Source organism: Scyliorhinus torazame, chromosome 2 (assembly GCF_047496885.1).
Source record: "Scyliorhinus torazame isolate Kashiwa2021f chromosome 2, sScyTor2.1, whole genome shotgun sequence".
Taxonomy (NCBI): domain Eukaryota; kingdom Metazoa; phylum Chordata; class Chondrichthyes; order Carcharhiniformes; family Scyliorhinidae; genus Scyliorhinus; species Scyliorhinus torazame.
Genome location: NC_092708.1, coordinates 188,756,950 through 188,771,015, shown reverse-complemented (window position 1 = coordinate 188,771,015; position 14,066 = coordinate 188,756,950). Strand labels below are relative to the sequence as shown.

At 59.4% G+C, this 14,066-nt stretch overlaps 1 protein-coding gene across 1 annotated transcript in view; it reads left to right on the top strand.

Annotated features, from left to right (window-relative positions):
- orc2 (origin recognition complex, subunit 2) overlaps positions 1–13,337 on the top strand; it is a 50,276-nt gene extending 36,939 nt beyond the window's left edge. The window contains exons 7-16 of the mRNA XM_072494831.1: positions 769–791; positions 879–977; positions 5,787–5,896; positions 6,041–6,173; positions 6,520–6,616; positions 6,796–6,942; positions 7,469–7,640; positions 11,345–11,406; positions 12,123–12,241; positions 12,799–13,337. Of these exons, the coding sequence (XP_072350932.1) occupies positions 769–791; positions 879–977; positions 5,787–5,896; positions 6,041–6,173; positions 6,520–6,616; positions 6,796–6,942; positions 7,469–7,640; positions 11,345–11,406; positions 12,123–12,241; positions 12,799–12,885 (1,049 nt within the window). The 3' untranslated portion in view covers positions 12,886–13,337. The remainder of the gene's footprint in view (positions 1–768; positions 792–878; positions 978–5,786; positions 5,897–6,040; positions 6,174–6,519; positions 6,617–6,795; positions 6,943–7,468; positions 7,641–11,344; positions 11,407–12,122; positions 12,242–12,798) is intronic.
- Positions 13,338–14,066: the final 729 nt, after the last annotated feature.

Genomic DNA, 14,066 nt, shown 5'->3' with positions numbered 1-14,066 from the left:
GAACCTCGGGAGGACCATCATCTTAATTGCTTGCACCCTGCCCGCCAGCGATAGAGGCTGCATGTCCCACCTCTTGAAGTCCTCCTCCATTTGTTCTACCAACCGTGTCAGATTAAGTCTGTGCAAGGTTCCCCAGCTCCTAGCGATCAGAATCCCCAGGTATCGGAAGTTTCTTTCCACTTTCCTTAGAGGCAAGCCTTCTATCTCTCTACTCTGGTCCCCTGGATGTATCACAAATAATTCACTCTTCCCATGTTTAGCCTATACCCCGAGAAATCCCCGAACCCCCTCAAAATTCGCATAACCTCTATCATCCCCCCCGCTGGGTCCGACACGTATAACAATAGGTCATCCGCGTATAACGAGACTCTGTGTTCTTCTCCCCTCTAATCACCCCTCTCCATTTGCTGGAGTCTCTCAACGCCATGGCCAGAGGTTCAATTGCCAACGCGAACAACAATGGAGACAGCGGGCATCCCTGTCTTGTTCCCCTATATAGTCGGAAATACTCCGATCTATGTCGACCTGTAACTACGCTTGCCGTTGGAGCCCCATAAAGAAGTCTAACCCAGCTAATAAACCCGTTCCCAAACCCAAACCTCCTTAACACTTCCCATAAATACTCCCACTCCACCCTATCAAATGCCTTCTCTGCGTCCATTGCCGCCACTATCTCTGCCTCCCCCTCCACTGGGGGCATCATTATCACCCCTAATAGTCTGTACCCCATTTTCTAACGCCATTTGTTCTTTCTGACACTGTCTCCAGTGACGATTAATGAACTGGGAGCTGTCTCTGCTGATTGTTGAGGCGATTTGCTGCTCTAACCCCCTCCCCGGATTGCTACAACTTTGCTGATGTTTCATCTTCTCTTTAAGCCAAGCCACGTTGAGCTCTACTTCGAAGCTCACAGCAGTTCAAAGGTCCTGACCTCTGACCGCACGCTACAGAAGCTACAGACCCCAATGTTGGATCAGGTACATGTTGTCGGGGGCTTCGATCAATTGGGGTTTTTTTGTTAGTTAATCAGGAGTTAGAGAATCATGATGGTTAGACAGTAGTTAAAGATACAGATCAACGGAAAACTGGAGGAGAGACTGGTCGCCCCCACCTGCTCCTCCCTTCGGTCGCCCCCACCTGCTCCTCCCCTTCGGTCGCCCCCACTGCCCCGCCCCTTGGGTCGCTCCCACCTGCTCTCCCCCTTGGGTCGCCCCCACCTGCTCTGCCCCTTGGGTCGCCCCCACCTGCTCTGCCCCTTGGGTCGCCCCCACCTGCTCTGCCCCTTGGGTCGCCCCCAGCTGCTCCTCCCCTTCGGTCGCCCCCAGCTGCTCCTCCCCTTCGGTCGCCCCCACCTGCTCCGCCCCTTGGGTCACCCCCACCTGCTCCGCCCCTTGGGTCACCCCCACCTGCTCCGCCCCTTCGGTCGCCCCCACCTGCTCCGCCCCTTGGGTCGCCCCCACCTGCTCCGCCCCTTGGGTCGCCCCCACCTGCTCTGCCCCTTGGGTCGCCCCCACCTGCTCTGCCCCTTGGGTCGCCCCCAGCTGCTCCTCCCCTTCGGTCGCCCCCGCCTGCTCCGCCCCTTGGGTCGCCCCCGCCTGCTCCGCCCCTTGGGTCGCCCCCGCCTGCTCCGCCCCTTGGGTCGCCCCCGCCTGCTCCGCCCCTTGGGTCGCCCCCGCCTGCTCCGCCCCTTGGGTCGCCCCCGCCTGCTCCGCCCCTTGGGTCGCCCCCGCCTGCTCCGCCCCTTGGGTCGCCCCCGCCTGCTCCGCCCCTTGGGTCGCCCCCGCCTGCTCCGCCCCTTGGGTCGCCCCCGCCTGCTCCGCCCCTTGGGTCGCCCCCGCCTGCTCCGCCCCTTGGGTCGCCCCCGCCTGCTCCGCCCCTTGGTCGCCCCCGCCTGCTCCGCCCCTTGGGTCGCCCCCGCCTGCTCCGCCCCTTGGGTCGCCCCCGCCTGCTCCGCCCCTTGGGTCGCCCCCGCCTGCTCCGCCCCTTGGGTCGCCCCCCGCCTGCTCCGCCCCTTGGGTCGCCCCCGCCTGCTCCGCCCCTTGGGTCGCCCCCGCCTGCTCCGCCCCTTGGGTCGCCCCCGCCTGCTCCGCCCCTTGGGTCGCCCCCGCCTGCTCCGCCCCTTGGGTCGCCCCCGCCTGCTCCGCCCCTTGGGTCGCCCCCGCCTGCTCCGCCCCTTGGGTCGCCCCTGCCTGCTCCGCCCCTTGGGTCGCCCCCGCCTGCTCCGCCCCTTGGGTCGCCCCCGCCTGCTCCGCCCCTTGGGTCGCCCCCCGCCTGCTCCGCCCCTTGGTCGCCCCCGCCTGCTCCGCCCCTTGGGTCGCCCCCGCCTGCTCCGCCCCTTGGGTCGCCCCCGCCTGCTCCGCCCCTTGGGTCGCCCCCGCCTGCTCCGCCCCTTGGGTCGCCCCCGCCTGCTCCGCCCCTTGGGTCGCCCCCCGCCTGCTCCGCCCCTTGGGTCGCCCCCCGCCTGCTCCGCCCCTTGGGTCGCCCCCGCCTGCTCCGCCCCTTGGGTCGCCCCCGCCTGCTCCGCCCCTTGGGTCGCCCCCGCCTGCTCCGCCCCTTGGGTCGCCCCCGCCTGCTCCGCCCCTTGGGTCGCCCCCGCCTGCTCCGCCCCTTGGGTCGCCCCCGCCTGCTCCGCCCCTTGGGTCGCCCCCGCCTGCTCCGCCCCTTGGGTCGCCCCCGCCTGCTCCGCCCCTTGGGTCGCCCCCGCCTGCTCCGCCCCTTGGGTCGCCCCCGCCTGCTCCGCCCCTTGGGTCGCCCCCGCCTGCTCCGCCCCTTGGGTCGCCCCCGCCTGCTCCGCCCCTTGGGTCGCCCCCGCCTGCTCCGCCCCTTGGGTCGCCCCCGCCTGCTCCGCCCCTTGGGTCGCCCCCGCCTGCTCCGCCCCTTGGGTCGCCCCCGCCTGCTCCGCCCCTTGGGTCGCCCCCGCCTGCTCCGCCCTTGGGTCGCCCCCGCCTGCTCCGCCCCTTGGGTCGCCCCCGCCTGCTCCGCCCCTTGGGTCGCCCCCGCCTGCTCCGCCCCTTGGGTCGCCCCCGCCTGCTCCGCCCCTTGGGTCGCCCCCGCCTGCTCCGCCCCTTGGGTCGCCCCCGCCTGCTCCGCCCCTTGGGTCGCCCCCGCCTGCTCCGCCCCTTGGGTCGCCCCCGCCTGCTCCGCCCCTTGGGTCGCCCCCGCCTGCTCCGCCCCTTGGGTCGCCCCCGCCTGCTCCGCCCCTTGGGTCGCCCCCGCCTGCTCCGCCCCTTGGGTCGCCCCCGCCTGCTCCGCCCCTTGGGTCGCCCCCGCCTGCTCCGCCCCTTGGGTCGCCCCCGCCTGCTCCGCCCCTTGGGTCGCCCCCGCCTGCTCCGCCCCTTGGGTCGCCCCCGCCTGCTCCGCCCCTTGGGTCGCCCCCGCCTGCTCCGCCCCTTGGGTCGCCCCCGCCTGCTCCGCCCCTTGGGTCGCCCCCGCCTGCTCCGCCCCTTGGGTCGCCCCCGCCTGCTCCGCCCCTTGGGTCGCCCCCGCCTGCTCCGCCCCTTGGGTCGCCCCCGCCTGCTCCGCCCCTTGGGTCGCCCCCGCCTGCTCCGCCCCTTGGGTCGCCCCCGCCTGCTCCGCCCCTTGGGTCGCCCCCGCCTGCTCCGCCCCTTGGGTCGCCCCCGCCTGCTCCGCCCCTTGGGTCGCCCCCGCCTGCTCCGCCCCTTGGGTCGCCCCCGCCTGCTCCGCCCCTTGGGTCGCCCCCGCCTGCTCCGCCCCTTGGGTCGCCCCCGCCTGCTCCGCCCCTTGGGTCGCCCCCGCCTGCTCCGCCCCTTGGGTCGCCCCCGCCTGCTCCGCCCCTTGGGTCGCCCCCGCCTGCTCCGCCCCTTGGGTCGCCCCCGCCTGCTCCGCCCCTTGGGTCGCCCCCGCCTGCTCCGCCCCTTGGGTCGCCCCCGCCTGCTCCGCCCCTTGGGTCGCCCCCGCCTGCTCCGCCCCTTGGGTCGCCCCCGCCTGCTCCGCCCCTTGGGTCGCCCCCGCCTGCTCCGCCCCTTGGGTCGCCCCCGCCTGCTCCGCCCCTTGGGTCGCCCCCGCCTGCTCCGCCCCTTGGGTCGCCCCCGCCTGCTCCGCCCCTTGGGTCGCCCCCGCCTGCTCCGCCCCTTGGGTCGCCCCCGCCTGCTCCGCCCCTTGGGTCGCCCCCGCCTGCTCCGCCCCTTGGGTCGCCCCCGCCTGCTCCGCCCCTTGGGTCGCCCCCGCCTGCTCCGCCCCTTGGGTCGCCCCCGCCTGCTCCGCCCCTTGGGTCGCCCCCGCCTGCTCCGCCCCTTGGGTCGCCCCCGCCTGCTCCGCCCCTTGGGTCGCCCCCGCCTGCTCCGCCCCTTGGGTCGCCCCCGCCTGCTCCGCCCTTGGGTCGCCCCCGCCTGCTCCGCCCCTTGGGTCGCCCCCGCCTGCTCCGCCCCTTGGGTCGCCCCCCGCCTGCTCCGCCCCTTGGGTCGCCCCCGCCTGCTCCGCCCCTTGGGTCGCCCCCGCCTGCTCCGCCCCTTGGGTCGCCCCCGCCTGCTCCGCCCCTTGGGTCGCCCCCGCCTGCTCCGCCCCTTGGGTCGCCCCCGCCTGCTCCGCCCCTTGGGTCGCCCCCGCCTGCTCCGCCCCTTGGGTCGCCCCCGCCTGCTCCGCCCCTTGGGTCGCCCCCCGCCTGCTCCGCCCCTTGGGTCGCCCCCGCCTGCTCCGCCCCTTGGGTCGCCCCCGCCTGCTCCGCCCCTTGGGTCGCCCCCGCCTGCTCCGCCCCTTGGGTCGCCCCCGCCTGCTCCGCCCCTTGGGTCGCCCCCGCCTGCTCCGCCCCTTGGGTCGCCCCCGCCTGCTCCGCCCCTTGGTCGCCCCCGCCTGCTCCGCCCCTTGGGTCGCCCCCGCCTGCTCCGCCCCTTGGGTCGCCCCCGCCTGCTCCGCCCCTTGGGTCGCCCCCGCCTGCTCCGCCCCTTGGGTCGCCCCCGCCTGCTCCGCCCCTTGGGTCGCCCCCGCCTGCTCCGCCCCTTGGGTCGCCCCCGCCTGCTCCGCCCCTTGGGTCGCCCCCGCCTGCTCCGCCCCTTGGGTCGCCCCCGCCTGCTCCGCCCCTTGGGTCGCCCCCGCCTGCTCCGCCCCTTGGGTCGCCCCCGCCTGCTCCGCCCCTTGGGTCGCCCCCGCCTGCTCCGCCCCTTGGGTCGCCCCCGCCTGCTCCGCCCCTTGGGTCGCCCCCGCCTGCTCCGCCCCTTGGGTCGCCCCCGCCTGCTCCGCCCCTTGGGTCGCCCCCGCCTGCTCCGCCCCTTGGGTCGCCCCCGCCTGCTCCGCCCCTTGGGTCGCCCCCGCCTGCTCCGCCCCTTGGGTCGCCCCCGCCTGCTCCGCCCCTTGGGTCGCCCCCGCCTGCTCCGCCCCTTGGGTCGCCCCCGCCTGCTCCGCCCCTTGGGTCGCCCCCGCCTGCTCCGCCCCTTGGGTCGCCCCCGCCTGCTCCGCCCCTTGGGTCGCCCCCGCCTGCTCCGCCCCTTGGGTCGCCCCCGCCTGCTCCGCCCCTTGGGTCGCCCCCGCCTGCTCCGCCCCTTGGGTCGCCCCCGCCTGCTCCGCCCCTTGGGTCGCCCCCGCCTGCTCCGCCCCTTGGGTCGCCCCCGCCTGCTCCGCCCCTTGGGTCGCCCCCGCCTGCTCCGCCCCTTGGGTCGCCCCCGCCTGCTCCGCCCCTTGGGTCGCCCCCGCCTGCTCTGCCATTCGATCGCCCCCACCTGCTCTGCCATTCGATCGCCCCCACCTGCTCCGCCCCTTGGGTCATGCACCTTGCCACCGAGCTCCAGGCCCCGAGGCTGTAAGCTGACTGCTTGCTTTCCGTTCTGATTCAGGAGACCTTAATGAGGCTACTGAGTGACGACAGTTCATCCTTTGCAGGCGAGCTCAGGCAGCTTGAGGAGGAGCATGAGAAACTCTTTCACAAGTGGATGCTGCAGACACAGTGAGTAGAAGATACGAGACCCTCGATTGAATGATTAATGTGTCTGAAAATGCAGTGCCCAACACTGCAGCACAGTTAGTTATTCAGCTGTTCATCTGTTTCCTCTTTCTCTCTTCTCTTTCCCCCCCCCCCTCCCACTTCTAGATTGGGGTTCAGTCTCATCTTGTATGGTCTTGGTTCCAAGCGGGAGTTGCTGGAAGAATTCCGCTCTAGGATGCTGGAAGGGACAATCCACGTGGTGGTGAATGGATTTTTCCCGAGTATTACGCTTAAATCGGTGAGTATCTGCGGAGGAACGACCCTGAAGTCAAACCAGGGAAGCTCCTGAGGGAGGAGAAGGCCAAGATCTTTGATTTTACCAGGACTGAACTAAGAGTGAATCCTGGACAGGAGGAACCCTTTTCACCCAGCTGCCCTGTCAGGGGTGCTGTGGAGGCTGGGGGACAGGCCACTGTGGTGGTTGGGGAGGGGAGGGGGCTGGACCTTGTGGGAGATTGGGGTGAAGGTCTGGGGGTGTTGGGGAAAAGTGTAGGGAGCGGGAAGGATTTGAAAGGAATGAGGGGGGGCTTTTGACTGTTCAGAGTCACATTCATCTGTTAACTGAATGTTTGTTTGTGCCGCAGATTCTGAACTCTGTAACAGAGGAGGTTTTGGGATATGAAGGTAGCTTCCGGAACCCCGTGGATCAGCTCAACTTCATCATCAGGGCATTTGAAGAGGGTGTGTATCTGCAGAGTATGTTTACAGAGGGCGTCACAGACCCATGGAGGGAGAGGTGGGGGGGGGGGATGCGCGGTGGAGCTGTGGGAAATGCGTACCCTGAGTTGTGGAGTCTGTGGGAGGGCCTCACACTGTTGGGTTTTGGAGAGTTTATTTATTTGTGTGTTTCTCGCTGTCAGATTCCACACTGGATCTTTATCTTCTCATCCATAACATCGACGGACAGATGCTGCGAGGGGGCCGGAACCAGCAGATACTGAGCCAGCTCAGTACCATTCCTGGAATCCATCTCATTGCATCCATTGACCACCTGAATGCCCCTCTGAGTGAGTAACCTTGGCCCGTCTTGCTGTGCCCCAGTGGGTGTGCGTGTGTGTCTGTGGGTGCACATGCACAGGGTTCAATTTAACGCTTACCCCAGTGTAGGGCCTTGAACCTCGGGTTGGTGAGAGTGTTTTCTGGTCTCTGGCTCCCCGCTCTGGGCAGACAGATCGTCCGTGCTTCCTCTCCGACCACACCCTCCCCTGCTGCCTTGACGATGGGGTGAGAAGGCCCAGATCGATTTGAGGAAAGGCCATAGAGCCGGTAGATCCGGGCTCGAACATGCTGTCTTCCCTGTTAGAAGGGGCGGGATGGTCTACAAATGGCAAACTCCGAATAACTGGGTGAGCCCCTGTCTATGATGGGGCTGAACTGGGTGGTTACAGGGGGTGGGGCATTCTGTAGGTGTGCGGGGGCTGATGGCGTATGCGTTTGTGTTCGGGAGATGTTCGGGGTTTGGGTGGGTGGGAATTCTCTCTCCGGGTTCAGGCGACTGTCTGACCCCGTTGTGTTGTGGTTGCTGTTTGGCAGTGTGGGATCAGACTCGAAGCTGTCTCTTTAACTGGCTGTGGTACGAGGTGACAACCTTCAAACCTTACACCGAGGAGACCTCGTACGAGAACTCGCTCCTGGTGCGACAGTCGGGAGCCTTGGCACTGAGCTCACTGACTCACGTACTCCGCAGTCTCACCCCCAACGCCAGGTAATGGGCTCAGGGTGGCAGAGGGGGCAGTGCGCTGACTGAATCAAGTGGGGGCGGGGGGTGCGATGTGGGTTAGGGAGCGTGAACTTGACCCACGAATATCCTGTGATTAGACGCTGAATGTGAACCGTGCAGTGGGATTGAAGTTTGCAAATAATCACAGGGAATGGGGAACTCTGAATTCTCTAACCAGGAAATGTTGAGGAGGTTGGGCCTGTGCCCGTTGGAGTTGAGAAGAATAGGGGGTGATCTTATTGAAGCGTATACAATCCTGAGGAAGATTGGCAAGTTAGATACTTGAAGAAATCTAGAACTAGGTGACACACTTTGAAAAGAAGGAGTCTCCCATTTAAGACTGCGATGAGGAAGAATTTCTTCAGAGGGTCATTAATCTCTGGAATTCCCAATCCCCCAGGGAGCAGTAGAGGCTGGGTCATCGAGTCCTATTTTTACAGCACACAGAGGCCCTTCGGCCCTTTGCGCCTGTGCCAACCATCAAGCACCTATGTATTTGAATCCCATATTCCAGCACTTGTATGCTATGGCGTTTCGAGTGCTCATCTAAATGCTTCTTAAATGTTGTGAGGGTTCCTGCCTCTGCCATCCTTTTCAGGCAATGGGTTCCAGATACCCACCACTCTCTGGATGATTTTCCTCACACTCCCTATAGACCTCCTGCCCATTACCGTAAAATCTTATCTACCTGTCCTGCTGCCTTGAGGGATCTATGGATGTACACCCAAAAGTTCCTCCGGTCCTCTGTTCTTCCTCACGTCCTCCTGTTCATTGTGTATTCTGTGTATTCTCTTGCCTTGTTAGTCCTCAGAAAGTGCATCATTTCTCTCTTTTCAGGGTTAAATTCCATTTGCCACTGTGCCCATCTGACTAGCCCATCTATATCGCCTTGTAATCGAAGGCTTTCCTCCTCACTATTCCTATACCACCAATTTTTGTGCCATCCGCAAACTTGACAATCATACCCCCCCCCCAAATTAATGTGCACCTACAGACAACAAGGAATCCACCACCGATCCCTGTAGAACACCACTGGACACCAGCTTCCAGTCACAAAAAAACCCGTTGACCATCACCCTCTGCCTCCTGCCACTAAGCTTCCTCCACCCTTCTTGAATAATGGTACCACATTTGCTGTCCTCCAGTCCTCTGACATCTCTCCTGTGGCCAGAGAGGATTTGAAAATTAGCGTCAGAGCCCCTACAATTTCCTCTCTTTCCTCCCACAGCAGACTAGGACACGTCTCATCTGAGCCTCGGGGATTTATCCAATTTTAAACCCACTAAAACCATTAATACCTCTTCCCTTTCAATATTCATTTCTTCAAATACATCACAGTCCCCCTCCCTGATTTCCCTACCTACATCGTACTACTCCATAGTGAACACAGATGCAAAGTACTCATTTAAAACCTCACCTACAACTTCTGGCTCCAGGCGCCTGGATTCTGCCTTTTGCCAGATTCTGTCTTCCTATTAAAATTGCCCCCCCCCCCCGAATTCAGAACCTTTTATTTCCAGTCCATCTTTGTCCCTTTCCGTAACTACCTTAAATCCTACTGAGTTATGGTCACTGTCACCAAAATGCTCCCCCACTGAAACTCCTACCGCTTGCCTGACTTCATTCCCTAAAACTAAGTCCAGCACCACCCTCTCTTGTTGGACCTTCTGTGTACATTAATAAAAAGCTCTCCTGGATGCATTTTAAAAATTCCACCCCCTCTAAGCCTTTCACACTTTGATTATCCCAGTTAATTTGGGGGAAGTTGAAATCCCCTACAATTATTATTCTTACACTTCTCAAAGATTTGCCTGCATATCTGCACTTCTATCCCTCCCTGACTGTTTGGGTGCTTCCGTGTACCCGAACAGGTGCCGGAATGTGGTGACTAAGGGCTTTTCACAGTAACTTCATTACATTGTTAATCTAAACCTACTTGTGACAATAAAGATCATTATTATTATAGTACATTCCCAGCAATGTGATTGCCCCCTTTCTGTTTCCAGATTCTATCCATATGGCCTCATTTCTCTTCTTCTCTCCCCAGGTCTCCCCTTCCCCAGAAACCGTCCCAGTGAACCTGGAAACTAAAGCCTCCCCCTGCACCATCTCTTCAGCTTCGCATTGATATGTTCTATCCTCCTATTCCTATACTCACTGGTAATGGCACTGGGAGTAATCCAGGGATTACAACCTTTTGAGGTCCCGCTTTTCAATCTGCTACCAGCTCCCTAAATCTTATTGCAGGACTTCATCCCTCTTTCTATCTGTGTCATTGGTACCAATGTGAATCACAGCCTCTGACTGTTCACCTTCAGAATGCCCTGCACCTGTTCAATGATATTCCTGGCACCAGGAAGGCAACACACCATCCTGGGGTCACGTCTGTGGCCGCAGAAACGCCTGTCTGCACCCCTCACTGTTCAATCTCCTACTACTATTACTCTTCCATTCTTAATCCTCCCCCATTGTGCCACCACAGTGCTGGCTCTGGCTGTAATCCCCATAAGAACCATCACCCTCACTGTTTTCCAACATAATGGTTCTCGAGTGAGATGCTGGGGCTTTCGCGACTACCTGCCTGCCCCCCTTCTGACTGGTTATCCATTCCCTCTCTGACTGCACTTTGTTAAGCCGCGAGGTGACCACATCTAAAAATGTGCTATCCACCAACCTCTCAGTCTCACGAATGCATGGCTGAGCCTCCAGCCACCGTTCAAGCTCCAAAACCCAGAGTTCAAGCTGGTCAAACCACTGGCACTTCAAAGGAGCGTCTACGAATTCCCACGTACTGCAGGCAGCACAACACACAGGTCTGAGTCTCCCCACCAAACTTTAGTTCAAAGACTCTTGCTTTAAATTTAGGCCCAGTAGAAATTTATTTAAGATTTTTTAAATGCTAAAACTCTTTCCTTCCCCTAACGTGGCTTTTTAAAAAATAAATTTAGAGTACCCAATTCATTTTTTTTTCCAATTAAGGGGAAATTTAGCGTGGCCAATCCACCTGCACATCTTTGGGTTGTGGGGGCGAAAACCACGCAAACATGGGGAGAATGTGAAAACTCCACACGGACAGTGACCCAGAGCCGGGATCGAACCTGGGACCTCGGTGCCGTGAGGCAGCAATGCTAACCACTGCGCCACCGTGCTGCCCCTTAACGTGGCTTTAAAGTGGAGAAAACACCACGACCTACCCTGTGTGTTGGGAGTACTCTGCTCTGATCCGCTGCTCCCTCACAGGTCAGCTCCTGTAGCTGTAACTTAACCATTGTAATCTATATTCCTCAGTCGTTTATATGTATCGATTTTCTACACTAGATCCTTCCCCCTTTTCTCTAAATTCCCAATGGAGCCATTCTGTTCAGAAGCCACTCCTTTTCGGAATCCCTCTGCTCCCGGCCCGGCTCAGGCCCCTTTGCTTTTACATATTCCCAAGATCCTAGCGATGACACCTGGTTATTAGCATCTATTCAAAAGCTAATGCTTGCAACTGATTTACCGTTAGCTGCCAGTGGCAGACAGGTCATGATTGACAAGGGAGTTGAGGATTATGGGGGACAGACCGGAAAGTGGAATTGAAGCCACAATCTGATCAGGCTTGATGCTCTTGAATGACAGGGCAGGCTCGAAGGGCTGAACGGCGTACCTACTCCACCTTGTGTTTTGACATATTCTCTGTTCTGCCGCAGGGGAATATTTAAGCTCTTGGCTCAGTTTCAGTTGGAGAACAAGGATAACCCGTCTTACCCAGGTAAGGGGCTGGTTTAGCACAGCGGGCTAAACAGCTGGCTTGTAATGCAGAAGAATGCCAGCAGCGCGGGTTCAATTCCCGGACCAGCCTCCCCGAACAGGCGCCGGAATGTGGCGACTAGGGGCTTTTCACAGTAACTTCATTGAAGCCTACTTGTGACAATAAGCGATTATTATTATTAAGGGTGGGAAGAAAGTGCAAAGGGAAATGGGTGGGACAGTACAGGAGGCGACGGAATGGCTCAGCCAGCCACCGGTTCAGGTTCTGTGGAGGGGCAAGACTTGCATGAGCCTAAAATATTTGCTGCCCGTCCCAAAACCAATGTCTGCATTGTCTTAAGCAGGATGGTGGTAAGGGGCAATTTAATGTGCCCAATCCATCTACCCTGCACATCTTTGGGTTGTGGAGGTGAAACCCATGGGGAGTGTGCAAACTCCACACGGACAGTGACCGGGGGCCGGATTGAACCCAGGTCCTCGGTGCCGTCGGGCAGCAGTGCTAACCACTGTGCCACCGTGCTGTCCCACAACTGACACTCTTGAGGCTTGGACAGTGCATGGCTGTCTATTGTGTTTCTCCCAGTGTTGGCTGCCCAGGTTGAGCCTTTTCACTGGGTCGTTAAATTCAGAATAGCACAAGTGCCTGGCTGTGCGACTGTGTCTCTCCCTTTTGAGTAGGATCCCACTAAACTCCAGTCTTTACCCTCTTTTCCTCAGGCTTGTCCTTCCAGGATTTCTACCAGCGATGTCGTGATGCCTTCCTGGTGAACAGCAACCTCACCCTTCGAGCACAGCTCACTGAATTTCGAGACCACAAACTCATCAGGAATAAAAAGGTGAGACACGATCCATCCCACCTGAGCCAAGTGAGGAACCATCCCTCCCATGTACATACCTGAGCCAGGTGGACAGCATGGTGACACAGCGGTTATCACTGCTGCCTCACGGTGTCAAGGTCCCAGGTTTGATCCCAGCTCTGGGACACTGTCCATGTGGTTTGCACATTCTCCCCGTGTTTGCGTGGGTTTCACCTAAATTTAAAAAAAAAACACCTGAGCTAGGTGAGGAAGTTGTCTCCCAAAGCAGGATTCCTGCCTATTATGGCTCTCGTCCAATTATGGCCCCAACAATTTTACAACAATAAATGGTTACCATTACTGAGAGTCTCTTTTAATTCCAGATTAATTAAATTTAAATTCGGCTGCCATGGTGCAATTTGAACCCATGTCACCAGAACATGAACCTGGGCCTCTGGATTATTAGTCTATTGACGTGATCACTACGTCATTGTTACATTCATGATGCTTGCAGAATATCCATGGTTAACTTGTAGCTGAAGACTGATTGAGTGGGTCAATGTCTGTGGATTAAGTCTGCTGTTTGAATTTGCCAGGGTGCTGATGGTGTTGAATATCTCATCATCCCTGTCGATGCGGCTACACTGAGCGACTTCCTTGAAACGGAGGATAGGGCGACCTAGATCGAAGGATGGATCCCAGGGAATAGATTACCGGTGACTGCAGAATCCCAGGAATGAGGAAATTCCTTGCCCCAATCACGAGAACATCTTCAGTGCCTCGTGTTCAGTGCGAGGGACCAGAATGGAGATCTGTACCCCAGTGAGCCTTGCATGTTTAGTATCCGGTAACCAGGTTAACCCTCCCTCCTATATTTGAGTTCCTGGAGTGAAAGTGTCTCGGTTTAGAGGGTGAGTTTCGAGTCCTATTCCCCTTTGGCAGGCTGATATTTTGGGTGGTTTGTTGCCAATCTGCTTGGATATTCTGTGTATTTTCTTTGCTCCAGAAAGTTCCATCTGACTATTTTGTTTGTATATAACAAAGACCTGGTTATTTTGTTTACCAACTTCACACACCTGTTATTTGCAAAGTTTTGTAAACCGATAATTTCTATTAAAAGATGTTACTCAATCTGCCACAGACTGCTTTGCGAGGCATGTTGAAGTTGAATTTCTTTACTCCGCCCTCTCCCCGACACCCCCCCCCCCCCCCCCCCCCCCCCCACCTCTTGCCGAGCTGCTATGTATGCAAGATATTCTGTGCTGATGAAATGTATTAAAACCTCCTTCTGCTCCCTTGTTTCCACTGAACCTGCTGATGGTCCCATTGCTCTCTGGTTTTGTGAACTATTCCTCTCCACACGTTCTTCCCCTCCCATTAACACCATCCCCACTCCGCTCAAGGAAAACCTCCATCCTCACCAATTAACCCTCAGCTCCATCTCTCATTTCTAAGTCCTCGAACTTCCCAAGTTTGTGCCCACCTTTCCCATAACTTGAACCTTTTTAAATTGGATTTCCTGCACTACCTCGGGACTAGAAGGGAACTAATTGGTCACAAACGATGTCTGCTGTGATTGTGGTAAATTATCCCCCTTGATATTTCCTGACCTGCTTGCAGCCTTTAATACAGTTAGACCGCAAAGTCTTTCGTCTGGTCCAATCACAGGCAGGGAATCACCAGCCATATCCTCTCCATTGCCGAGATCACCCGTTTCTGCCTCTTCAATATTACCTGCTGCCTCAGCTCATTGGCGGGAATCCTCATCCATGCTTTTGTTACCATCAGACGCGCCACTTTGATTCAAATGCTGTTCACGAACCTGAACTCATCCAAACCTGAGTGTACGGGCAACACTCGGTTC